General features: G+C 43.3%; 1 protein-coding gene across 2 annotated transcripts in view; it reads left to right on the forward strand.

The window, feature by feature from the left end:
* Positions 1-27,791, forward strand: part of LOC129862694 (RNA-binding Raly-like protein) — a 63,517-nt gene that overhangs the window by 551 nt on the left and 35,175 nt on the right. For both annotated transcript variants that reach the window (XM_055934587.1, XM_055934586.1), the window contains exons 2-3: positions 4,117-4,192; positions 26,973-27,023. In XM_055934587.1, the coding sequence (XP_055790562.1) occupies positions 4,125-4,192; positions 26,973-27,023 (119 nt within the window). In that variant the 5' untranslated portion in view covers positions 4,117-4,124. The remainder of the gene's footprint in view (positions 1-4,116; positions 4,193-26,972; positions 27,024-27,791) is intronic.

Here is a 27,791-nt window from a genome sequence, read left to right on the forward strand (position 1 = left end):
AGATACCTGACAACATTTGTTCAAGGATGCTCGATTATCTGTGCAATAGAATTGATGCCTCATAGTACACAGGCAGTAGCAACAGAGCATGTGAGGATGTTGATGATATGGGTTGATGTGATCTAGAGGTAGTTTGCGTGTGTGTGGTGAGCTGAGGTGATTTAAGAGGCTATGTAGATCAGTATCTGCCAGGATGGCAGGAATCAATCAGATTTTGCAGCTTGGGCCAGAGCAACTAAAGCCTATGTCACTCACACACTGGGAAAGACAGAAAGTGGTGTGTGTGTGTGTGTGTGTGTGTGTGTGTGTGTGTGTGTGTGTGTGTGTGTGTGTGTGTGTGTGTGTGTGTGTGTGTGTGTGTGTGTGTGTGTGTGTGTGTGTGTGTGTGTGTGTGTGTGTGTGTGTGTGTGTGTGTGTGTGTGTGTGTCATAGACCGTATGGTTGGTGTGTGACCCTTGTGTAGTGGATGTGAAACTGCAGCATGTTAGATGTTGTGCAGAAGGTTGCTAGTTGGATCCCATCTCCCTGCGGGGCAGAAGATAATGTACTCTGTTACACTTGCAACATACAATTGATTTCCAATGGTTCCACAGATTTCCACATTATCACATGATGCAGTCCACTATTATAGTTTAATTACATTATAATAAACAAACAGGCTACTATTTATCCGCTTGCCTCGCTAGGGTCATACACCTGATGTTATTTCCTTCCAACTGCTGAAAATGAATGTCCCCATACAAACCACAGTGCATAAAATATATTCTCTCACCACACTCACTCTTTCTCTTTCACTTTCTCTTTCACTGCGCTGTACGTGTTTCTCTAACAATACAAAGTAATAAAAAAATGAATAGCCCTGATCATTCAAGTCATTGACACAAAATTACCCATAAGCAAGCTGTGAGTGTTTCCGTGACCTGACAGCGATATGGATCTCCACTGTTGGCCGATTAAAAGCTGCCAACCAGGCAGCTAACAGACGGCAGGTGACGGTGCTCATAAACCCAGCACTAAAAGGGTAATGCACTACAAACAGCAGTGTGCCTTTCTTTCATAAACAATGCTGCCATGGGGTGTCACTTCTGTCAGGGTGGGCTGTTGCTGCTGCCGGAGTCTGATGTACGACGGCTGTTCAACATTGTGTCGTGTGCTGCTGGCTGGCTGGCGCTTTGACAGAAGCATACAGTATTGCCACCGATGCGACTTCGTTGGTGTCAAACATGAAGATGATGATAATGACAATGGATTGTGTTTGTGCAGTGCTTTTCTCTGGTTCTCAAAGTGTGTAGGCCTATATTGTGTAGTGTAACTCACCTGTTATTCAGAGATGAGATCACCAAGTCACCAAGTCATGCTTACTTGAGTTTCGGTTAAGTCATAAGGTCCAAGTGTCAAGTTGAGTCCTAAGTAGAAAGGGTTGAGAGGAGTCAAATCCAAGTTCTGTATTGTCAAACTATCAAATTATAGCTATAAACTGCAATGTGTGTTTGATTGAATTGCACCCTTTGTGTGAACTAAGACAAGTGATGCTGGATGGACAGGTACAGTAACAGGGAGGAGGTAGAGAGAGGGCCTGTCAGTCAGGCCCCTGGGTGAAGTTGAGGGAGTATGCAGCGCTATAGTGTTGACAGACCTTTTAAATAGATGCAACACAGGCGTGTATGACAGTTAACCTTCTAAGATAAACATAGCATCATTGAAATAAGCGGACATCTGTCAGGGCAGTTAGTAAGACCAGCAGTAGAGAGGAGCAGCTCAGCCTTCAACACCATAGTACCCTCTAAGCTCATCGTCAAGCTCGGGGCCCTGGGTTTGAACCCCGCCTTGTGCAACTGGGTCCTGGACTTCCTGACGGGTCGCCCCAGGTGGTGAACGTAGGAAACAACATCTCCACTTCACTGATCCTCAACACAGGGGCCCCACAAGGTGCGTACTCAGCCCCCTGCTGTACTCCCTGTTCACCCATTACTGCGTGGCCACACACACCTCCAAATCAATCATCAAGTTTGCAGACGACACAACAGTAGTAGCCCTGATTACCAACAATGACGAGACAACCTACAGGGAGGAGGTGAGAGACCTGGCGGAGTGGTGCCAGGAAAATAACCTCTCCCTCAACGTCAACAAAACAAAGGAGCTGATCATGGACTTCAGGAAACAGCAGAAGGAGCACCCTTCTATCCACATTGACAGGACCGCAGTGGAGAAGGTGGAAAGCTTCAAGCTCCTCGGCGTACACATCACTGACGATCTGAAATGGTCCACCCACACAAACCATCTGGTGAAGAAGGCGCAACAGCGCCTCTTCAACCTCAGGAGGCTGAAGAAATATGGCTTGGCCCCTAAGACCCTCAGAAACTTTTACAAATGCACAATTGAGAGCATCCTGTCAGGCTGTATCACCGTCTGGTCCAGCAACTGCACCGCCCGCAACCGCAGGGCTCTCCAGAGGGTGGTGCGGTCTGCCCAACGCAACACCGGGGACACACTGCCTGCCCTCCAGGACACCTACAGCACCCGATGTCACAGGAAGACCAAAAAGATCATCAAGGACATCAGCCACCCGAGCCATGGCCTGTTCACCCTGCTATCATCCAGAAGGCGAGGTCAGTACAGATGCATCAAAGCTGGGACCGAGAGACTGAAAAAAAGCTTCTATCTCAAGGCCATCAGACTGTTAAATAGCCATCACTAGCCGGCTACCACCCAGCTACTCAACCCTGCACCTTAGAGGCTGCTGTCTTATATGTATAGACATGAAATCACTAGTCACTTAAAAACATTTTTTTAACTAGGCAAGTCAGTTAAGAACAAATTCTTGTTTTCAATGACAGCCTAGGAACAGTGGGTTAACTGCCTTGTTTAGAGGCAGAATGACAGATTTTTACCTTGTCAGCTCGGGGATTTGATCTTGCAACCTTTCGGTTATTAGTCCAACGCTCTAACCACACCTGCCGCCCCACTTTAATAACGGAATACTAATGTTTACATACTGCTTTTACTCATTTCACATGTATATACTGTATTATATTCTACTGTATTTTAGTCAATGCCACTCCGACATTGCTCGTCCTAATATTTCTATATTTCTTAATTCCATTATTTTACTTTCAGATTTGTGTATATTGTTGTGAATTGTTAGATATTGCTGCACTGTTGGATCTAGGAACACAAGCATTTCGCTTCACCCGCAATAACATCTGCTAAATATGCTAATGTGACCAATAACATCTGCTAGATATGTGTATGTGACCAATAACATCTGCTAAATATGTGTATGTGACCCCCCCCCAATTTTTTAAATTTGATTTAGAGGAAAAGAAAAGGGTGGAAGAGAGCACTCTCTTGAGAGAAGAAACAAATGAAAGTAAGCCCTTTCTCTTGCTCTCTCGTTGGAGCTTGGACGGCTACTTTGACAACATCTGAGTGGACATGTGCCGTAGAGCTTTTTTCATTTAAGATGTGAGAAATGTGGAACCTTTTCCAACACACAGCATGGCTCAAATGAGATCAGGAGGAGAGAGTAAAAAGGATGAATGGGTCACCCCACTGTGAGCACCGGGAATGAGGGATTTGAGAGAGAGAGAGAGAGAGAGAGAGAGAGAGAGAGAGAGAGAGAGAGAGAGAGAGAGAGAGAGAGAGAGAGAGAGAGAGAGAGAGAGTGAGAGAGAGAGAGAGAGAGAGAGAGAGAGAGAGAGAGTGAGTGAGTTCTGGTCAGGGAACTCTGCATTGACAGACAGGTACATGTTGGAAGGAGTGAAGCAACATGACTGTGGGAGGCAATTAATTTGACTCTGGCAGACAGAGGGCAATTAGGCTCAGAGTGAGTCCTCTCGTTAATATTTCCTTCTGGGAGAGTGTGTGAGTGTGTGTGTCTGTGTGTATGTGCGTGTGTGTGAGTACACCAGTATTTGTGTGTCTGTGTGCGTGCATGTGAGTGCCCGGAATTGTAAAAGGTCAGACACTCTCTGGCAGGATATTCTGCTCACCTGTCCAACTCCATTCCAATTTCCCCAGGGGGTTGCTTTACAAGGACACACCTGTCCTTACACCTGACATTACTGAACCTCTAAATGGATATGACTTTATAGCCGTCGTTGTATTGTGTTTCAGATAGGACCATGACTGGGGAACTGAGGCCAAGTCGCCCAAAGGCAGGATCCAAGAGAGCCAGCAGTGAGGCCTTCGGGTGAGTCCAGATTCAGCCTCATTAAGGTCATGAAACTCACAACTACAGATATAGGATGTTCATTTGAGTCACTTTTCTACAGAAAGAAAGCAATCATGCAGCAACAGTAAATGTGAATTGTATTACAATTAATGGACATTTGCAGGATAACTTCAGGAGATGTAAAACTGGTAGTGCATTTGTGGTTTAAAAAGGCTTCTGAAGTCTGTAATTCTTTACATTTCAGACTTTACTTTCCCTTACAAAAAAACTTACCAACCCCTACAAAAATGTCCATTAATTATAATCCACACAATAATTCACATTTTCTGTTGATGCAGGATTATTTTCCTTCTGCAGCAAACTGGCTCAAATTAAGATCCTACATCTGTAGCAGTTTGTTGTTAAAACAGTATAGTTACCACGGTGTTGTTGCTGTTGTAGTATTCACTGTTACTTCACTACATGTTTGGCCTTGCTGAACGTGGCTCCATAGTCTGTCTGGAATCTCTGGGACTGGGAGCAGCTGCTGCAGAGGAATGCCTTTGTCAGACTGATACTGTACAAGGTATCCCAGCCCAGCCCATAGTTTATCCCAAGCCTTAAGCCTGGTTTATACTAGGTCTAACGACATGTTTTAAAGTGACAATCCCAAAGTTTGTATATAAACACAGCTAGCCAACACCCCCCAGATCCTGCAGCCATGCTTCCCTAGACAGATTACAGAGGATTAGCAGACATCAGAGCTTCAGCACTGGTCTGATGGTCTGATTAATGGACAGACAGCATGGATGTCAGCCCACCAGCCCAATATCCAGTCAGTCTGTGCCCATAGTCACATCCCAGTCCCATTTCTTTGTGGGGTTAACTCTCATTGGGTCACTGGGGTGGCCTCTATCACTCTATCCCTGAGACCTGCTGCTACTGTTGATGCTGCTGTGGCTGCTTGAAAAAACCAACACACATCAAATGTATTATCACTGCATGCAGACAGACAGGATTAGGATGTTTTTGAAAATGTGATTAAACTTTGAAACTGTTATGGGGTGAGACCTGTGCAGACCTAGTTCCATCCCCATGATAGAAGCCTCTACTATTACGAGGAAAATCTAATCCGTCACATCCTTTCGGGATGTTTTGTCGGCCTTAAGAGGCCAATTTAAAACAGCCATGCTACAGTGTAACTGTATTTTTTGGTGCAATGTCTCCACATTTACATTATTGGTTCTTCTAATGGGACACTTAGTTTTCATTAGAGAGGAGAGACAACAGGCAGAGAAGACTAGGTTGAGAGAGGCATCGACGCCCATCCAGCTGCTGGGCGATGCAGTACACTACTCCCACAGACACTCACAGCTTCTATGCAGTCCCTCAATACATATTGATTGCAAATAAGATTGTGATGGGAGACAGTTCTCATGCTCATGTCAGTGACCTGAATATTCCCCATAGCCTGTTATTGTATATGGAGTTAGTGGACATCAAATCTTATTTGTCTCATGCACCTAATAGAACAGATTTAGACCTTACCATGAAATGCTTACAAGCCCTTAACCAACAATGCAGAATTTAAAAAAAAGAAGTTTGTTTTACAGCCTCCCGATTGGCGCATTGGTCTAGAATCACAGTGCTAGAGGCATCACTACTGACCCGGGGTTGATCCCGGGCTGTGTTGCAGGAGACCGGGAGACCCATGAGGAGGCTCACAATTGGCCTAGCGTTGTCTGGTTTACACGGACCCAAACCGGCTGCGCGCGTGCGCCATCGTGCGTAAATTTATTTTGTCCCCCCCACACCAAACGTGATCACGACACGCAGGTTAAAATACCAAAACAAACTCTGAACCAATTACATTAATTTGGGGACCGGTCGAAAAGCATTAAACATTTATGTCAATTTAGCTAGCTAGCTTGCATTTGCTAGCTAATTTGTCCTATTTAGCTAGCTTGCTGTTGCTAGCTAATTTGTCCTGGGATATAAATATTGAGTTGTTATTTTACCTGAAATGCACAAGGTCCTCTACTCCGACAATTAATCCACACATAAAACGGTCAACCGAATCGTTTCTAGTCATCTCTCCTCCTTCCAGGCTTTTTCTTCTCTGGACTTTATATTGCGATTGGCAACTTTCATAAATTAGGTGCATTACCGCCACCGACCTCGCTCGTCTTTCAGTCACCCACGTGGGTATTACCAATGAGGAGATGGCACGTGGGTACCTGCTTCTATAAACCAATGAGGAGATGGGAGAGGCAGGACTTGCAGTGCAATCTGCATCGCAAATAGAACTGACTTCTATTTTGGCCCTTGGCAACGCAGACGATCGTTGACGTGCGCGAGCAATGTGGGTGCAATAATTGAATAATATGGATTTCTGAATTTATTTTGCAACGCTTGCGCACGCGACGTGAGCGGAGTAGTCAGGGTATTAGGGGAGGGTTTGACCGGCCGTGATGTCCTTGTCCCATCCCTGCATCCTGAGTCCGAATGGGAGTTGCAGCAATGGGACAAGACTGTAACTACTACCACTTAGGGAGAAAAATGTGTAAATTTTTTCAATAAAAATAAGGAAAAAAGTAGGTAGCGGTGAAATGACTATGCATAGACAATAGACAGCAAGTAGCAGCAGCGTAAAAAAAGGGTGTCACTGCAAATAGTCCTTTGGGGTAGAAGCTGTTAAGGAGCCTTTTGGACCTAGACTTGGCACTGCGGTACTGCTTGCCATGTGGTAGCAGAGAGAACAGTCTATGTGTCACGCCCTGACCTTAGAGATTCTGTTTATGTCTCTATTTTAATTTGGTCAGGGTGTGAGTTGGGGTGGGTATTCTATATTCTATTATTTGTATTTCTATGTTTTGGCCGGGTAGGGTTCTCAATCAGGGACAGCTGTCTATTGTTGTCTCTGATTGAGAACCATACTTAGGTATCCCTTTTTTCCACCTGTCTTTGTGGGAAGTTGTCTTTGTTTGTTGGCACTATAGCCTTTAGCTTCACGGTTTTCTCGTTTGTTGTTTTGTTGGCGTCATTTTTTATAATTAAAGAAAATGTACGCTCACCACACTGCACCTTGGTCTACTTCTTTTGACGGCCGTCGATGTGAAAGGGGGTGTGCTCTGCATTTATTTTGCTGTAGTCCACTATCAGCTCTTTTGTCTTGATCACATCGAGGGAGAGATTGTTGTCCTGGCACCACACTGCCATGTCTCTGACCTCCTCCATATAGGCTGTCTCTTTGTTGTCGGTGATCAAGCCTACCACCGTTGTGTTGTCGGCAAACTTAATGATGGTGGTGGAGTCGTGCGTGGCCATGCTGTTGTGGGTGGACAGGAGGTACAGAAGGGGACTAAGCACACACCCCTGAGGGGCCCAAGTGTTGAGGATCAGCGTGGCAGATGTGTTGTTGCCTACCCTTACCACCTGGGGGCAGTCCAGGATCCAGTTGCAGAGGGAGGTGTTTAGTCCTAGGGTCCTTAGCTTAGTGATGAGCTTTGAGGGAACTATGGTGTTGAGCTGAGTCGTAGTCAACGAACTGAGTTGTAGCTGTAGTCAACGAACAGCATTTTTACGTAGGTGTTCCTTTTGTCCAGTTGGGAAAGGGCAGTGTGGAGTGCAATCGAGATTGCATCATCTGTGGATCTGTTGGGGTCGTATGCATGTTGTTGTGGGTCTAGGTTTTCTGGGATGATGGTGTTGATGTGAGCCATGACAAGCCTTTCAAAGCATTTCATGGCTACCGACGTGAGTGCTACTAGGCGGGAGTCATTTAGGCAGGTTACCTTGGCGTTCTTGGACACAGGGACTATGGTGTTCTGCTTGAAATATGTAAGTATTACAGACTCTGTCAGGGAGAGGTTGAAAATGTACGCGAGTACGCGTCCTGGTAAACAGTCTGAATATTGACCTGTTTAAAGGTCTTACTAACATCAGCTATGGAGAGCATGATCACGCAGTTGTCTGGAACAGCTGGTGCTCTCATGCATGGTTCAGTGTTGCTTGCCTCGAAGTCAGCATAGAAGGCATTTAACTTGTCTGGTAGGCTCGCATCACTGGACAGTCCTGTAGATTAGCATCCGCTTTGTACATATCTCTGTGAGTGGAGTAAAGGTGATCTATCTTTTTTCCTCTGGTTACACATGTGACAGGCTGGTAAAAATGAGGTGAAACGGATAAAAATGTTCCTGCATTAAACATCATGTTTTAGGTAGAATCAAATAAAAGATTCAAGTGAAGTCACATTTTTAAGTGCATCATCACAGTCTCAATACACTTTACAGAGATCATTTTTAACTGACCTGTTCCATCCATCTCTCCATTCCTCACTCCCTGTTTGTCTGCACTTTTGCTCCCCCCTCCTCCTCTCCTCCTCTCCCTTCCTCCTCCTCGTCTCCTCCTCCCTCCTTCTCTCTTCTCCTCCTCCCCATTCCCTCCAACTTTCCTGCTCCTCTCCTCTCCCCTCCTCCTACATACCTGCACCTCTACTGCAGGCTGCCACGCTCCATAAAGAGCACTTACCTCCGTGGGAACCTGACCAGCCTGCAGATAAACTAACAAACAAGCACATACACACACACACACAAACACACACACGGCGAGTGCTTAAATAAACTCACTCTTTCCAGCGGCATTTGCGTTTTAGTGAAGTAGAACAAATACATTTTTCTATTTTAATTGCATTTACTTGATAATTATTATAATTGTTTTACCTTCTCAGGTTGTTATAATAGGGGCCTGTCATAAGTGTGTTTTGCCCTGCAACAGTCTGGTCTCGCGCCTCATCTCTTCTGTTCCTCAGATCAACTCATCAGAGAGTAAAACTGCAACATCTGACTTCAAAGTCTTTTTCTGTCTAGACAGACAGCAATTTCTGATAGGGGCCTGTCATAAGTGTGTTTTGCCCTGCAACAATCTGGTCTCACACCTCATCTCTTCTGTTCCTCAGATAAACTCATCAGAGAGTAAACAGTCTGGTTTTGCGCCTCATCTCTTCTGTTCTTCAGATAAACTCATCAGAGAGTAAAACTGCAACATCTGACTTCAAAGTCTTTTTCTGTCTAGACAGACAGCAATTTCTGATACTCCGTGATATATTCTGATCAACTGGCTTGTTCTTGTGTCAGGTAACTAAATACCACATTAATCAGATAACATACTGTACCTGTCCGTTACAACAGATCAACATTTTTTGACCAAATTCGTAGTTACTTCGTTTTGACTTTGTAGAGCAGAGTTGTTGTATGGATTTTCAGTCTGCATTTTAAATTGCCTCTCACTGGACTCTCTTTCATATTTTACATAAAGGCTTTTAAAAAAGACATTTTGCATCCATATGCACTAGTTTGACACTTCAATTCAGAAGCAAAGATGAGAGGACTTGGTCTCCCAGGTGGCTCACTGTGCTGTGAGGGTGTTTTTTTGCTGTGTGTGTGTGTGTGTGTGTGTGTGTGTGTGTGTGTGTGTGTGTGTGTGTGTGTGTGTGTGTGTGTGTGTGTGTGTGTGTGTGTGTGTGTGTGTGTGTGTGTGTGTGTGTGTGTGTGTTAGATGTGTGTGTGTTTGGTGTGTGTATGCGTGTGTGTGTTTGTGCTTGTTTGTGTGTGCGTCAGTGTAAGATTGGGCATAGCCCAGGGCTTTTTGGCTCAGTCATATCTGCCTAGATTATGCACAATATAATGCTAGTTGTGATACATACATAGTCTATTTTACAATGACTTTGGCATGCTCCTTTTCTACCTCTTTACATCCAACAACCCAACTTGGGGTACTGATATTCGGGGGCCCTCCCCCCCCAAAAAAATATTTCAGCTCATGTGTTATAATTTTTACCAATTTTTCATGATATCCAATTGGTAGTTACAGTCTTGTCCCATCATTGCAACTCCCGTATTGACTCGGGAGAGGCGAAGGCCAAGAGTCCTCCTAAACACAACCCCGCAAAGCCGCAGTGCTTCTTGACACACTGCTCACTTAACCCAGCTGCACAAATGTGTAGGAGGAAACACCGTACAGCTGGCAACCAAAGGAGCCACTAAAGCGCAATGGGACATGGACATGTCGGCCGGCCAAACCCTCCCCTAACCCGAACAATGTGTGCCGCCTCATGGGTCTCCCAGTCGCAGCCAGCTGCGTCACAGCCTGGGATCGCACCCGGGTCTGTTGTGACACTTCTAGCACTGCGATGCAGTACCTTAGAACGCTACGCCATTTGGGAGACCTCAGCCTAAGGCCAAGAGAACATTTAGCCGTTTTAAAGCTCATTTCCTGCTATTCTACACATTTTTGCCATGAGGCTGAGACAATTATACAGTTTTAAAGCAAATTTACAGCAATTCTAAACATTTTGCTATCATATGCTAGCTGGAGGTCGGGGGCCCCGGGGCACGTGCCCTGTGTGCCTGTTTGGTAATCCGGACCTGAGGCTATGCTACCAAACATTCCACTCAGTCTCTCCTCTAAGTGTATTCCTGGAACCAACCTCCCCAGACATTAGGGAACCAGATCATCAAATGTGAAGTGACAGCCATGAACCATGGCATGTTATCAGTGGAGGAGGTAACACTCAGAGCACAGCAGAACATCCAGAAGGCTGAGTGTGTTATGCTTCCCAGTCTGGCGTTGGTCTCCATGCCTCAGAGAACATCAGTCTCATCCCAGTTAGATCCTCCATAACACCCAAACCACTCTCAGGAGGATCACTAGACTGGAGCACAAGAGTACTAACCCATTCCTCTTTATAGTCTCCCTCCCTGCATTCTAGTGAGTGCATTAAAAACACAATTCCAATTCCCCTCCTTTGCCTTGGCTCTCATTTCCTCCATAATGCTCCTCCATTCACAGTCACGTAGCGCCAGACTTCTTCCCATAATTTCCCCCATAAACACTCAAAAGGCAAGCATCAAGAACCCAGGAAGCTGATACATATTTCATAGGACCTCCTTACGAGGCCGAAAGAATGGAGAGCAATAGGACCAATCCACATACAGAATAGAGTTCTACAGATGTAGGATCTTAATTTGATTACCCTGTTAAAACGTGTAGTGTATTTTCCACTTTGAAAATCCACTTTGAAATTGACTTGATTTGTCCTTACGAAAAACATAGTAATTCACATTTCCTATTTCCTACAGAAAACTGACTCAAATTATTATCCTACATGTGTATTGCTGCAAATGTTGAATACTGATCATTATCTCTATAATGACTTGTGAGTACTTTCTCTCTCTTAGGGTTTAGTGGATGGAGAAGAAAAGGCACTGTCAGTTATCCGAGTTGTACACTATACAGCACTCTACCCAATAGTCATGTGTTGTGTTTGTCTGAGCTAGGGGGGAACAGTGCTGTAAACTCCATAAGAGTGCTGATTTGGTACCAAGGAAGCTATCTGCTGTCTGTGGATTATGCAGCTTCAAGGTTCGCCACAGAAATTAGGCCAATTTTCTCTACTCCCCTGCTAAAATAATTCACTCAAGCTGGGTAATGTCTCCTCCTTCAGCTTGGCTTTGGGGTGTCTTGGAAGGTTGAATGATAGTACTGTATTGGATTCAAAACACTTACTTCAGCAATTGCCATGTTCAGTGACGTTGCCATTTTTATTTTATGATGTGATAGACATGGCTTCATTTGGGGGGGGGGGGGGGGGGGGGGTGGTCCTGAGTGATGCAGCAGTCAAAAGTACTGAGGCACCACTACTGCCGGCCGTGACCGGGAACCCCATAGGACGGCGCACAATTGGCACAGTGCCGTCGGGGTAGGGGAGGATTTGGCTGGGAGGGCTTTCCTTGGCTCATCGCGCTCTAGCAACTCCTTGTGGCGCCTGCAAGCTAACCAAGGTTAGAAAATGGGTTACAAAAAAATAAGATTGTAGTCATACCACCCTGAACACATTTGGTAGCTAAGCAGGGTCGGGCCTGGTTAGAATTTGGATGGGTGACCACCTGGGAATACCAGGTGCTGTAAGATCTATTTAAAAAAAGTTTTTTTAATGATTGACATGTTTTTTCTTCACAATACTGATTCATCTGTCAGAGATTACACATTTGAATTGTAACCATTGTATGGGATCGACCTAAGCACTGATAATAACCCAAGACCTCACCACCGTGGTTACGAAACTGAAAGACACAAAAAGAAGCAGTAGTCATTTGTCTGTATAACTTGCTTCCAATGAACAAAATGTCAAACAATATCTATTATCTCTGCTCATATCCCAATCCATCACAGTTGAATCTTTTTGTGAAGGTTGTGTACTGTCCCATTCTGTCTCTGCCTCATCTGTCTCTGTAGTGCTCTACAAACCCCTGGTCTTACTCTGGAGCTATCTGACTAAAGAGCTGTCCCGATGGGGAGCCCAAACATGTCACCTGCAATGGATCTCTTCCCCTTCATCCTCTGGAGTCACTCACAATTAGTCAGACATAATGCAATCACTCTAAAGGGCTTCTGCTTCCTGCTTCCTGCCACTGTTAAATGAATCTGTCAGAGGAGCCTTGCTAGCCCGGAGACCAAGTGCTTCTTCTTCATCTTCTTCGTATTCTTCATTGTGCTTGTACACACACAACAAAAACACACGCAAATGTAGACTTGCAGTAAACATGCCGCACGGACAGACGCGCACGCACGCACGCACGCACGCACGCACGCACGCACGCACACACACACACACACACACACACACACACACACCCCCACACACACACACACACACACACACACACACACACACACACACACACACACACACACACACACACACACACACACACACACACACACACACACACACACACACACACACACACACACACCCACACAGTAACCTTCTGTTAATCCATGGCCAGGTCTTTAGCCTGCCCGGCTCAGTCCCAGTGCAGTAGTAAGAGGCAGGCCACGACCTCGCACGTAATTAGTCTGTGGTAGCATTGCAGTGGGATCCTTCTATATCCGTCTAGCAATGCCACTTAGACAAAGACTAGACAACAGGTGGGAGTCATGGATTTGTTTTATTATGTGATGATGAAGACATGGATTATCCACAGTAAGAAAATGTGGCATCAGTGTGTCGTAATAGTGGTTGGCAGGTTATCTAGGTAATCACACAGTACTTTCAGGGATCAACTCGTGAAAATGTCAATGCTATTTTCTTTTGGTGGAGGGCATACTTGTATTCTGAATCATACAAAATTCAATTTCCTTAATCTCGTGGGAACAATTTGTCTTGTTGACTGTCATCAAAACGTTAATATCCTTTGTAGTATCGCAAAGTATTTGTCAAGATTCCAATTATTGGGAGAAAAATACTGTATGTCTGGTTCCTTTTCTCTTTGAAAGAACATTGGGTGCAGAATTTGGGTGCATTGATACAGAAAAGACAAACACCTAGGCTGTCACAGTAGACCCTCATTCCACATTGCATATTGCACAATTACAGTAATGGGGAAAAAAAGAAATGAGATTGCTCGCTACGCAGCCAGTGAGGACTGTGCTTGCCGCTGGCCTTTCAAAGCTCTAGAGAGCTGCCCTTTCACTTTAAAAGAGTGCAACATCCATTTGATCTGAGTTACAGCCCAGCTCCCCAGTTCTATAAAAGCAAATAGAGCCAGCGTTATAAAGATCAGCCCAGCAGAGATGGAGAGATAATATGGAGCTCAGAGGCTTTACAGGCTGTTTTAGAGTAAAAGTCCCTACACTGTTGTTTTGATCACACTGTGCCTGGTATACCCATAAACTCACCCCATATTTTACACATTCTCCAATTGAGCAGTGGAGGGAGGTTAGTGTTTCTAAGTACTGAGTCCTGTTATCTGACTAATACTCAAAGGTCCATCCATATTGAGTGGTTCATCTATAGTGATAAAAGAGAATTATCTCTACGAGGCTTTATCCTGTTTATTTACTAACTCTGCCCTTGCGCAGCACATGAGCCTCATGCATTAAAGCTAATAGTGCCAACTGCGAAGTCACAGAAAGGCACACTGGAGTGGAACCACCTCTCCCTTCTTCCTCTGTGTGATCGACTGATGATACCCTTGAGTGGGTCATTTGGGTTGTTTTTCAACATAGGCACAGGTTTTACTTCAGGTTTTGGCTGTGTTGAAAGTCTCCGACAGCGTCATGGAATTCACAGCAGGCTGAAGGCCTCAGGGCATCTACAACCAAACTTGTTTAAAGAGAGATTTTAATTGGCTCAACGGTGGAAAAGTTCCATATGATCAAAGCACATGTTTGGGGGTTTCAGTTTGAAACTGTGCCTTGATCTGTTTGGCTATGTTCACAGTAGGCTACATTGTGTTCTGCACACCTATGTTTGTGTTTTATATCTTCGGTATTTTTCTCTTTCGTTCCTGTGTTCAATGTGATTGCAATTGGCCTGTAACACAGAGACAAAGCAAGGAAGGAAGGAAGGAAGGAAGGAAGGAAGGAAGGAAGGAAGGAAGGAAGGAAGGAAGGAAGGAAGGAAGGAAGGAAGGAAGGGGGAGAGAGAGAGAGAGATGGAACTGTAATCATGTCTTTGTCCTTCATCTTCTGCTAAGATGTGCGTTTAACAGGAAAAGATGAATCAGCACTTCCTTTGAACAGAAAAATAACAGGTTAATAATTATGCAATGTAAAACTCCAACCATTAAACCTCCCCATCTCTCATAGAGACAATACATTCAGTATGGAAGCTTTACCAGCAAAGAACAAATGAAAGATGGGAACAAATAACAACAAGGCAGCAAACAAAAGGTTATGACACATACAGGTGTTTTGCATTTAAAGATCCCCTTGCTCTGTCAAAAGAGGGACTATTGAAAGAACATTCTGGACCAGTTAATGCTGCATTGTTGATGAAATCACTAATACTGCCATATAATCTCAGTACCAACAATTTACCTCACAACTTGTTCGTTGGGGTTGCCAGATTCAGCCTTTGCGTAAGGTTTGTTGTATAAGACACAGTGGCATCCTCCTGTATTTGAGTCTCTGCCAGTCTGCCTGCATGGCCGCTCGTCGCTGTATGTCTGTCGTAATTCAGCTTCAATCGGGGCCGCCCTTCGATTTGAGAGGAGCTGAAGTGGCAGGAAATCAGCTCCTCGGCCCATTAACCCTGGTCACGCTGCAGCCAAGCTGATTTATTACACAGCAGCACACTTCTGAGGGCTCAACATTAAATCAGAATACATCTATCTGGGGAGGGAAGAAGGAAGGGAGGGAAGGCAATATGACATGGCTGGATTTGAACCTTTATTTAAGGATTTTTCATCAACTGTCGCCTCTTTTTATGGCAGATGGTCCAGCACCATCCTCAGACAATAGCTTTAATTTTTGGTGCAATTCTCATTTCTGGATCAGGCTTAAAATACAGGATCAAATCTTGCTATGTCACATGATTGCGCAAAACACAGGGCCCTTCTCATCTCATTCTATCTTTCTGTGTTGTGTACACTAGCTAGTAGCTTATTTACCTCTGAGTACTCCTTACCATGGCCAGGGTTGGGGAATAACTGATTACATGTAATCTGTTTTTAAATTTTTTATTACAACTGTAATCAGTTACGTTAAATTACAGATACTTTTGAAAACTAGATGATTACTTACTTCTAGGATTACTTTTAAATTCATAAAGGATGTTTGCGGGAAAAATACATTATGACACCTTTCTGTTTTCTCAATGACATTCAATTCAGCATTGAAAAAATCCTGGGTTTAAGTTTGTTCCACCTGAGAGAGTCTGACCACAAGTCAAAGACTAAAATAATGACACCAAATGTTACGTTATTGATTACAATTTGGACAGGTAACTAGTAACTGTAACAGATTACATTTAGAAAGTAACCTATCCAACCCTGACCATGGCTTACCTACAGTATGTCGACCACCTTACTTCACTTCTGCATACCTTGCTCGGCCTTAGCTTACCTCCGTACCATACGTACCATACACATACCTCAGTTTACCTCAGCTTTATCATTGCGTTTTCTACCTTGGTTTACCTCTGCTCTATGTACTGAGCCTCAAACAGCTTACCTGCAGGAGGTATTTGTCTGGATGAAGCACTAAAGACAAACAGGATTGTTAATCTCCACTGCAGCTGGTCAAACCAGAGAAAATAGAGAAAAAGAAACAGATCGATTTGCCTCCCAGAATAAATTCCTTTATTAATACTAATAATGTTTCACTGTAAAGGCCTTTATCCCTGGTAGCCTATCATTTATTATATGCAGTGCTGTGCAATACAATATTTTACACATGGGGAGAACAAATCGCTGCCCTAATGAACCCATATTAGATGGTGGGAGTGTTACTCTTCACTGTTATTATAGATCAGTGGGACTAAACAGCCCAATAAACAGTAAATGCATGGGGAACATAGAGACAATACAGGTCAAGTGCGTATAAAGTTTAATTAACTTTGCCATAATATCTAATAACAAAGATGCAGTCAGGAGGTACAGATGTAGAATCTTAATTTGATCACTCTTTTGTTGCTGACAATTATCCTGCAAAGCGGGAAATGTAAACTGGTAGTGTGTTTGAGTTTTAAAAAGGATTCTGAAGTTTGTTATTTCCACTTAGACATTTCAGACTTGATTTACCCTAACGGAAAATGTATCATCCTCTACAACAAAATGTCAATAAATTATAATCCACATAATAACTCACATGTCCTATTGATGCAGGATAATTGTAGTAATTGTAGTGAACTGGCTCAAATTAAGATCCTACATCTGTAGCTTTGTTGTTGTCCTCAGACAGATCAATAGTAATAGTTAAATGCTTGGTTATACACAACTCAATATGAATGGTTCACTGCACCACTCAATAGTAAATGGTGAGGAGTTTGGCAGTGCCCAAAATCAATAACACAGTTAAATGCTGATTAATACCCATTAAAGCTGATGAAGATGAATGGAGCAGTCATGCAGGGCTTTTAATGAGCAGACAGCAGGACTAGAGCTTGCACTTTAGCTTTCAAAAGGACTGGAGCTATATATCATTTTAGCTTACAAGACCCTGTGTGTAGTGGTGGTGGAGGGATGCTGTTTTGAGCTTTGATGCTAATACCGATAAGCTCTCTCTCTCTCTCTGGTCATCTCACTCACTCTCTCTCTATCTCTCGCTCTGGGTTGAGGTGGAACGCAATGCTTTTTTTATGGGGGTGTGGGGGGCTGGCGGTGGGGGTTAATGTGTTTTTAGTATAATATCTCATTAGTTAAACTAAGACAAAAATCATAGTCTCTAGCTAGGTTTCCATCCAATTGGCAACAGATTTTCATGCAAATATTCTAAAATCGGCATTTTCCCACCAGTGGTGTTTCCACCAAACAGACTTGTTGTGGATAAAAATCAGTATGTAATCACATAGTGCACGCAAAATTAACTTTTTCGCTTAAGTTTTCATATACCAAATACAAATCTAAAGTTAAATGTGTTTCCACTGCATTTACAACTCTACCAATCATTTTGTCACAAAAACTGTTGCGTTAAATACCCATTGTGCGTACTCTGGTCTTGGCCCATGTGCTCTAGCCAGCTCGCAGATGCAGTGTGGGTAGGCTGTGCGGGTAATCTAGTCTTCAAAATGAGATTATTATGGATAAGAGCAAATCAAGCATCGATCATCATGTCACCAGAATCAGACCCTCGATATTTATTGGAAAAGAGCATTAAGATCACTGTGTACTTTCACCACCCTGTGAAGTTCATCATAACTTTCACCACCCTGTGAAGTTCATCATAACTTTCACCACCCTGTGAAGTTCATCATAACTTTCACCTCCCTGTGAAGTTCATCATAACTTTCACCACCCTGTGAAGTTCATCATAACTTTCACCACCCTGTGAAGTTCATCATAACTTTCACCACCCTGTGAAGTTCATCATAACTTTCACCTCCCTGTGAAGTTCATCATAACTTTCACCACCCTGTGAAGTTCATCATAACTTTCACCTCCCTGTGAAGTTCATGGTTATTATATAAATATGTGAGCATAAAGGTATTTCCACAGCCATTTCTCATATAATTCATTTTATCGAAACAAAAATATCCCAGCATTATTTATCTGTCTGCATTTATAAAATTGTACTTTTTCTATAACTTTAGACCACATCAAAAATATTGCTAGCCAAAATTGTCTTATCCTTTAGCCGTTGTCATGGAGATGTATTATGTTTACCCTAGTTGTTTGCTAGCTCAATTTAAATGTAGTTATGTAGCCTGTGTTTTGGTCTTGCTAGATAATAAGCACCGTTGAAGTCGGAAGTTTACATACACGTTAACCAAATACATTTAAACGCAGTTTTTCACAATTCCTGACATTTAATCCAAGTAAAAATTCCCTGTCTTAGGTCAGTTAGGAACACCACTTTATTTTAAGAATGTGAAATGTCAGAATAATAGTAGAGAGAATGATTTATTTTCTTTTGTTTCTTTCATCGCATTCCCAGTGGATCAGAAGTTTACATATACTCAATTAGTATTTGGTAGCATTGCCTTTAAATTGTTTAACGTGGGTCAAACGTTTTGGGTAGCCTTCCACAAGCTTCCCACAATAAGTTGACAGAGCTGGTGTAACTGAGTCAGGTTTGTAGGGTTCCTTGCTTGCACACGCTTTTTCAGTTCTGCCCACAAACTTTCTATAGGATTGAGGTCAGGGCTTTGTGATGGCATCTCCAATACCTTGACTTTGTTGTACTTAAGCCATTTTGCCACAACTTTGGAAGTATGCTTGTGGTCATTGTCCATTTGGAAGACCCATTTGCGACCAAGCTTTAACTTCCTGACTGATGTCTTGAGATGTTACTTCAATATAGCCACATAATTTCCCGCCCTCATGATGCCATCTATTTTGTGAAGTGCACCAGTCCCTCCTGCAGCAAAGCACCCCCAACAACATGATGCTGTCACCCCCGTGCTTCACGGTTGGGATAGTGTTCTTTGGGTTGCAAGCCTCCCCCTTTTTCCTCCAAACATAACGATGGTCATTATGGCCAAACAGTTCTATTTTTGTTTCATCAGACCTGAGGACATTTCTCCAAAAAGTACAATCTTTGTCCCCATGTGCAGTTGCAAACCGTAGTCTGGCTTTTTTATGGCGGGTTTGGAGCAGTGGCTTCTTCCTTGCTGAGCGGCCTTTCAGGTTATGTCGATATAGGACTCGTTTTACTGTGGATGTAGATACTTTCGTACCTGTTTCCTCCAGCATCTTCACAAGGTCCTTTGCTGTTGTTCTGGGATTGATTTGCACTTTTCGCAACAAAGTACGTTTTGTCTCTTGTAGACAAAACACATCTCCTTTCTGAGCGGTATGACGGCTGCGTGGTCCATGGTGTTTATACTTGTGTACTATTGTTTGTACAGATGAACGTGGTACCTTCAGGCATTTGGAAATTGCTCCCAAGGATGAACCAGACTTGTGGAGGTCTACAATTCCTTTTCTGAGGTCTTGGCTGATTTCTTTTGATTTTTTCCATGATGTCAAGCAAAAAGGCACTGAGTTTGAAGGTTGGCCTTGAAATACATCAGAAATAAATCAGAAGCTTCTAAAGCCTTTACATAATTTTCTGGAATTTTCCAAGCTGTTTAAAGTCACAGTCAACTTAGTGTATGTAAACTTCTGACCCACTGGAATTGTGATAGAGTGAATTATAAGTGAAATAATCTGTCTGTAAACAATTGTTGGAAAAATGACTTGTGTCATGTCAAAGTAGATGCCAAACTATAGTTTGTTAACAAGAATTTGTAGAGTGGTTGAAAAACTAGTTTTAATGACTCCAACCTAAGTGTATGTAAACTTCTGACTTCAACTGTATGTGTTTGTTTACAAATGTACAGTATGTTCATATTAGTATACTTACCCATTCTACTTACCTCTTTTGACCTGTTGCCATGGTGGCCCTCGACATAATAAGGCCATTGTTGGTAAGATAAAAATTGTTTATCAAATGTTTTTCTGTGTTGTCTTATGTGACCTCTGTTAGGAGATGATTAACAATGGCTTATCGGTTGTGCTTGTCTTTATTGGTGGTTGGTTGTGCTTGTCTTTCTTGGTGGTTGGTTGTGCTTGTCTTTATTGGTGGTCGGTTGTGCTTGTCTTTATTTTCTAAAAGTTTACGTGGTGGAGTAATGTGGCTGCAACAAAAAAGATGATCTTGTAACGGCTGTCTAATTCCTCCTCCTCGGACCAAAACGCAGCATTGAATGAAGACATAATGAATTTATTTACAGACAGACGAAGACGGTAAAACTCTTAAACAAACTACAAAACAACAAACGACGTAGACAGACCTGAACTTGAAAACTTACATATACACGAAGAACGCACGAACAGGTACAGACTACACAAACGAACGAAAACACGAAACAGTCCCGTGTGGTGCATACAGACACAGACACAGGAACAATCACCCACAAACAAACAGTGAGAACAGCCTACCTTAATATGGTTCACAATCAGAGGAAACGTCAAACACCTGCCTCTAATTGAGAACCATATCAGGCAACACAATTTAACCCCACATAGAAACACATAACATAGACTACCCACCCAGCTCACGTCCTGACCAACTAAACAAGTTAAACAAAGGAAAATAAGGTCAGGAACGTGACAGATCTGAAGATAGTTAAGTCCAAGTTGAATGAAGACAAGGTCTCAAAGGGATAAACAAAAAAAGTATAAAGATAAAATTAAATAATTAATACATTTAATAAAATACAAAAATTGTAATTAAGTTTGTACAAGCATATCATTTATTGTTTGATAATGTAACTACATTTGGAAACTTGAGGAAATAATATGTGCACTCGTCTTGTAGTGACAATGTAGTGAAAAAAGCGGTCAGTAGTGAATTCTGAACAGACAAACAGTGGTAAATGTGTCCGTTTTCAATAGTAATTCAAAAGGGTTTATGTATTGGTTAAAAGGATTAGAAGCAATTCAGGAGTGATCAGTAGTGACACAACACTACACACACAGATAGCAGTAGTAACTCAATAGGGGTTGAGTAGCCATACAACAGTAATGTGTAGGCATTGTGTAGTAATTCAATAGAGAACATATAGGAATGTGTAGGTTTTAAGTAGTAAATATCCAAAAGCTCAGTAGTTACACAGTAGTCATTAAGGAAGAATTATGTAGTGATGTGAGTAGGGAATATGTAGTGTTCACATGTAGAGAAACATCCCAATTTATCACTCATTACTACTTAAATTACTACATAAATCACTATTGGTTTACTACACATCTCAATAGCAACAAAGTAGTAAAGCCAGTAGGTTTGGTGTAAATCTTGTGTAGTAGCGATGAGTAGTAATTCAGTAGCAGTGGCAGTCGGTGCTGTTTAAGATTAGGGAAGACCAACAACAAAAAATTATGAGCATGGCCTTATTTCTATTGAAGCATATTGGATGACTGTCATTCACATCCCATTCACACAGCTCAATGTAATATTGATAGGTTTAGGCTACTACATGACACACACATTTTTCCTATACCCATCATGAGGTTGCTACAACCCAGCCTACGAATAAAAGTTTATAACAGGTCGTAATTGGAGTAATCAAGGTGACAGACAGTGACACATTCACAGACCTTGCACACTCTTGCCTGCATCTAGCTGATCTAGGGTGTAATCATTAGTCCAAACCGTTGCAAACGAGGGTTTCTATCGGACAAATTCAGGTAGATTTATCCCCGTTTTGTTCCCTTTGCTTCCGTTTAAGAAACATTTTTCAACAGAATTGGCGGAATGAATACACCCCTGATCATCCGCACACACAGTTCACTTACTTTCATAGCATCCACATACAAAAAGCATCATCACTTTGCTTGTTGTATAATTCCTTCTTGCATCTACACAATCACTGCATTCTTACCTTTTCCCTTCGCATGGCGTCTTCAGTGCCAACACAACAGCTTCAAGAGGGCCACCATTGTTCCTGTTCCCAAGAAAGCTAAGGTAACTGAGCTAAACGACTACCGCCCCGTAGCACTCACTTCCGTCATCATGAAGTGCTTTGAGAGACTAGTCAAGGACCATATCACCTCCACCCTACCGGACACCCTAGACCCACTCCAATTTGCTTACCGACCCAATAGGTCCACAGACGACGCAATCGCAACCACACTGCACACTGCCCTAACCCATCTGGACAAGAGGAATACCTATGTGAGAATGCTGTTCATAGACTACAGCTCAGCATTTAACACCATAGTACCCTCCAAACTCGTCATCAAGCTCGAGACCCTGGGCCTCGACCCCGCCCTGTGCAACTGGGTCCTGGACTTCCTGACGGGCCGCCCCCAGGTGGTGAGGGTAGGTAACAACATCTCCACCCCGCTGATCCTCAACACTGGGGCCCCACAAGGGTGCGTTCTGAGCCCTCTCCTGTACTCCCTGTTCACCCACGACTGCGTGGCCATGCACGCCTCCAACTCAATCATTAAGTTTGCGGACGACACTACAGTGGTAGGCTTGATTACCAACAACGACGAGACGGCCTACAGGGAGGAGGTGAGGGCCCTCGGAGTGTGGTGTCAGGAAAATAACCTCACACTCAACGTCAACAAAACAAAGGAGATGATTGTGGACTTCAGGAAACAGCAGAGGGAGCTCCCCCCTATCCACATCGACGGGTCAGTAGTGGAGAAGGTGGAAAGTTTTAAGTTCCTCGGTGTACACATCACGGACAAACTGAATTGGTCCACCCACACAGACAGCGTTGTGAAGAAGGCGCAGCAGCGCCTCTTCAACCTCAGGAGGCTGAAGAAATTCGGCTTGTCACCAAAAGCACTCACAAACTTCTACAGATGCACAATCGAGAGCATCCTGTCGGGCTGTATCACCGCCTGGTACGGCAACTGCTCCGCACACAACCGTAAGGCTCTCCAGAGGGTAGTGAGGTCGGCAGAACGCATCACCCGGGGCAAACTACCTGCCCTCCAGGACACCTACACCACCCGATGTCACAGGAAGGCCATAAAGATCATCAAGGACAACAACCACCCAAGCCACTACCTGTTCACCCCGCTATCATCCAGAAGGAGAGGTCAGTACAGGTGCATCCAAGCAGGGACCGAGAGACTGAAAAACAGCTTCTATCTCAAGGCCATCAGACTGTTAAACAGCCACCACTAACATTTAGCGGCCGCTGCCAACAAACTGACTCAGCTCCAGCCACCTTAAAAAATGGGAATTGATGGAAATTATGTAAAAATGTACCACCAGCCACTTTAAACAATGCCACCTAATATAATGTTTACATACCCTACATTACACATCTCTTATGTATATGTATATACTGTACTCTATATCATCTACTGCATCTTGCCATCTTTATGTAATACATGTACCACTAGCCACTTTAAACTATGCCACTTTATGTTTACATACCCTACAGTACTCATCTCATAGGTATATACCGTACTCTATACCATCTACTGCACCTTGCCTATGCCGTCTGTACCATCACTCATTCATATATCTTTATGTACATAATAGTAGTTGCGGAATTGTTAGGTTAGATTACTTGTTGTTATTACTGCATTGTCGGAACCAGAAGCACAAGCATTTCGCTACACTCGCATTAACATCTGCTAACCATGTGTATGTGACTAATAAATTTGATTTGATTTGATTTGATTTGATTTTGAGCTGTCTGTGACCACAACCGCTAACCGCTACACACAGCCTACATCGTTGTCAATGTCACCATATTAGCTAACGTCATGGTAAACATAACTCCTAGAACGAAATCATTAGTAAACCGGCTACAATCACGCAGCGCAGTGTACAGCAAGCAGTTTAACAGTTCCACTGGCAGCCCCGGTGGCAATAAATTAATAAAACCGAAAGCTTACCTTGACTTGGAAGAGTTCCAGTGTTGAATAGCCTTAGCCAGGTAGCTAACATACATACCATTCCTCTCTGCTGGAGCTAGGTGTTTGAGTAGGATAAATAAGCTAGATGCATTAGCTAGCTAAGTGAAAGTTGCACAAAATACAATATACAAATACAATCTCTCTCTTTCTGCTGCTTCTCCTTAATTTGTGAACAAATTAATTTGTTAAAAACTGTTCAACTATTTCCTTTCTCTCTCTTTGAGGCAACTACTCACCACATTTTATGCACTGCAGTGCTAGCTAGCTGTAGCTTATGCTTTCAGTTCTGGACTGGTTCTTTGTATCAGATATGAAGGTAAGACCCAGATGCAGACCACGTCGAATAAACAATAGTTTAATATTCCAACAGGGGCAGGCAATAGACAGGTCAAGGCAGGCAGGGGTCAGTAAACCAGAGGTGGGGCAACGGTACCGGCGGCAGGCCGGCTCAGGGTTAGGATCAGGGTAAGGCAGAGGTCGGTAATCCAGATGGGGGCAAAGGTACAGGTTGGCAGGCAGAGTGGTCAGGCAGGCGGGCTCGGAGTCATGACAGGCAAGGGTCAAAACCAGGAGGTCGAGACTGGAAAAAAGCAGGAGCTGGGACACAAAACAACGGTTGACTTGAACAAACAAGACGAACTGGCAACAGACAAACAGAGAACACAGGTATAAGTAACCATGGGATAATGGGGAACATGGGCGACACCTGGAGGAGGGTGGAGACAAGCACAAGGACAGGTGAAACAGATTAGGGTGTGACACTCTGATCCTTTGATTGGGTGGACAATATGTCAGTTCATGCTGCAAGAGCTCTGATAGGTTGGAGGACGTCCTCCAGAAGTGGTCATAATGACTTTGGAAGTCTTTGGAAGGGGGTGAGAACCATGAGCCTCCTAGGTTTTGTGTTGAAGTCAATATATGCAGAGGACGACGGAAAATAGTTGTCCTCCGGCTACACCATAGACCTTCATTGCAAAACAGCGTGTTTTAATCAGTTAGTTGGTGACGGGAATATACACTTTTCTTTGTAAAGAAGCCAATGGTCCTCTGTGACCAATTCATGCTTTCTGGTGTAGTAGCCTATTTTGAATGATTTTAGTGATTTCTTATATACAGGAGTAAGCTAATTATACTAAATCATTTTGGCAATTTAAATCAATTTACCATTGGGATAGCTTAGCTTCCCCTAGCCTTATGGACATACCGCCTGCACGTTTTAATGTGGCAGAAACACAACCAGTCATGATGTTTTCATCTGATTGTCAAACAATCACTTAACAAAGGCGCTCTTGTAGGTAACCCGGCACATTCATTCACTCACAAAATAACTTCAGCATCCAAACCCCAACAGTGCATTGGGCACCCGCTATTTGATGAATGGAAAGAGACATCAGTTACACCACACCTATTGTAATGACATTCTGCCATTGTCATTAGGCCTACACTTGTAGCCTGAATTAATGCATCCACTGTTGTTCATGCGTGCCTCAGTCTCAGGCACTCATCTCTGCCTTGTCTGTGAGTGTCTTAGCCACTCATCTCCACTCATCTCCACCTTGACAAAATGTAAGTGTTCTCCTCAAACCACAACGCAATTTGAAGCGTATGCTACCCTATTCCCAGTCAACTTGCACATTTTTCATGCGGCTGACATGCAGTAACGTTCAAAATGGGTGTAATAGCCTATAGTTTTTTGGGCATGTTGTATTAATTAGATAACGTTTTACCGGTATAGCGTTTGCCCACTAGTTCTTAGTGGGTATGGGCAGGCTTAAGCTATGGTCAATGAACACAATTGCATTTTATCGATGGCAATTTGAATGCACAGAGATACCGTGAGGAGATCCTGAGGCCCATTGTCGTGCCATTCATCCGCCGCCATCACCTCATGTTTCAGCATGATAATGCCATGTCGCAAGGATCTGTACATCATTCCTGGAAACTGAAAATGTCCCAGTTCTAGGCCTGCATACTAAGATCAACAGATGCATATCTGTAGTCCCAGTCATGTGAAATCCATAGATTAGGGCCTAATGAATTAATTTCAATTGACTGATTTCCTTATATGAACTGTAACTCAGTAAAATTGTTGAAATTGTTGCATGTTGCGTTTATATTTTTGTTCAGTATATTTAGTATAGTTTTATCTAAAGAGGACAACTTTTTTCGTTTCACTATAAAAAAAATAACTGAGTAGGACGGTCCTCCCCTTCCTCCTCTGAGGAGCCTCTACTGTTCAGTAGTACTTTCCTGAGGGTGATGTGTATTGTGCACTTCACAGAGAGAGTCAAAGGCTGAGTCAAGGCTGGAGTTGAAAGTTGCGGGTTTACATTCTCTTCCATATCTGTGATACAGGGGAGTCCTGAAACCATTAAGTGTATCAATAGTCCACTTCTCCCAGTGTAATAAAATTGTGCTGGGATTGGAACCATAGTCTTTTATTTCATGTCTGAAATGTGGTCTCTCGCCTGATATAGAAGAATGGCTCCTGACAGCAAAACTGCAAAGCATGACCGTTTCCCCTCCCTTTCTGCTTCACTTCCCTGGTTGAACACAGAGCCTGTTATTTGACCAGTCAGCTACAGCCCCCGTGATTTTGAAAACCATTCAACCAAAACTGTGATAACGGACAGGAAAGGTCCAAGAGGGGAGGGAGCACACTTCACTTTCCTGATGAGTGTGAAGAAGAAAGGGAGGCTTTGTTCCCAGAGTAACAGGGATTCCACAGGTCAAGACAAGATTATGACCATGTTAAAACATATCACATCAGCCTTAAGTGTCTGTATCAATCTGTCTTCTCCATGGACAAACCACCTATCCGTCTTCATTGACCCGTGTTCCATCCTTCCCCTTCTAACACCCATCATATCCCTCTCTCCCTCCAATTGACAGCTACTATATCCTATTCCTCTTTCCTTCTCTCTTATCATTTCCCTCTCTCTTCTCAGATCTGACTATGGCCTGGAGTATGACAGCTACCCAGATTACCTCTACAACAGGTAGGCAGCTATACTGTACCTGCTCTCACCTACATATCTATATTGTAAGAGATTCTTGTTCTTTACTTGTACGGACAAGTAATAAACAAGCTCTGTTATGATCAAGTTTTCTTGTTTAGAACTCGTACTCAGATGTTATATGTAAATACCCACTGGGCAGAAACTGGTTGAGTAACGCTCTGGGTGTCGGGGGGTGTGAAGTCAGGCGCAGGACCAACAGAGAGTTCAATATAGTGCTTTTAATGCACACACGGTAAACAACGTCCCCACGAAAACACTGGGTGTACAAACAAATGCCCCATACACGGGGGACGAAAAAACAGTCCAAATACACTCTACGAACGAAATAAACAATACGTTCGTCTACTCCCGATACCAAGGTACAACTGATCAATCCCGCACAAAGAAACGGGCGGGCTGGCTGACTAATAAAGCCCAACTAATTATAATCACCTCAACACAGGTGTAACAAATAAACACATAAGGAGGGGGAGGAAAAAGAGTCAGTGGCAGCTAGTAGGCCCGCGACGACGACCACCGAGCGCCACCCGAACGGGAAGGGGAGTCACCTTCGGTCGGAGTCGTGACAGGTTGAATCAATGTTGTTTCCCTGTCATATCAACCCCAAAAAATCAACGCGATGACGTTGAATCACCATGGAAAACTGATTGGATTTGCAAAAATTCATCAACTTTGAACCTAAATCCAATGACATAGTGTCGTTGTTTGTTGATTTCAAGTTGAATTCAATTGACAATTCAACCAAGT

Source organism: Salvelinus fontinalis, chromosome 9, assembly GCF_029448725.1.
Source record: "Salvelinus fontinalis isolate EN_2023a chromosome 9, ASM2944872v1, whole genome shotgun sequence".
NCBI classification, from domain to species: Eukaryota; Metazoa; Chordata; class Actinopteri; order Salmoniformes; family Salmonidae; genus Salvelinus; species Salvelinus fontinalis.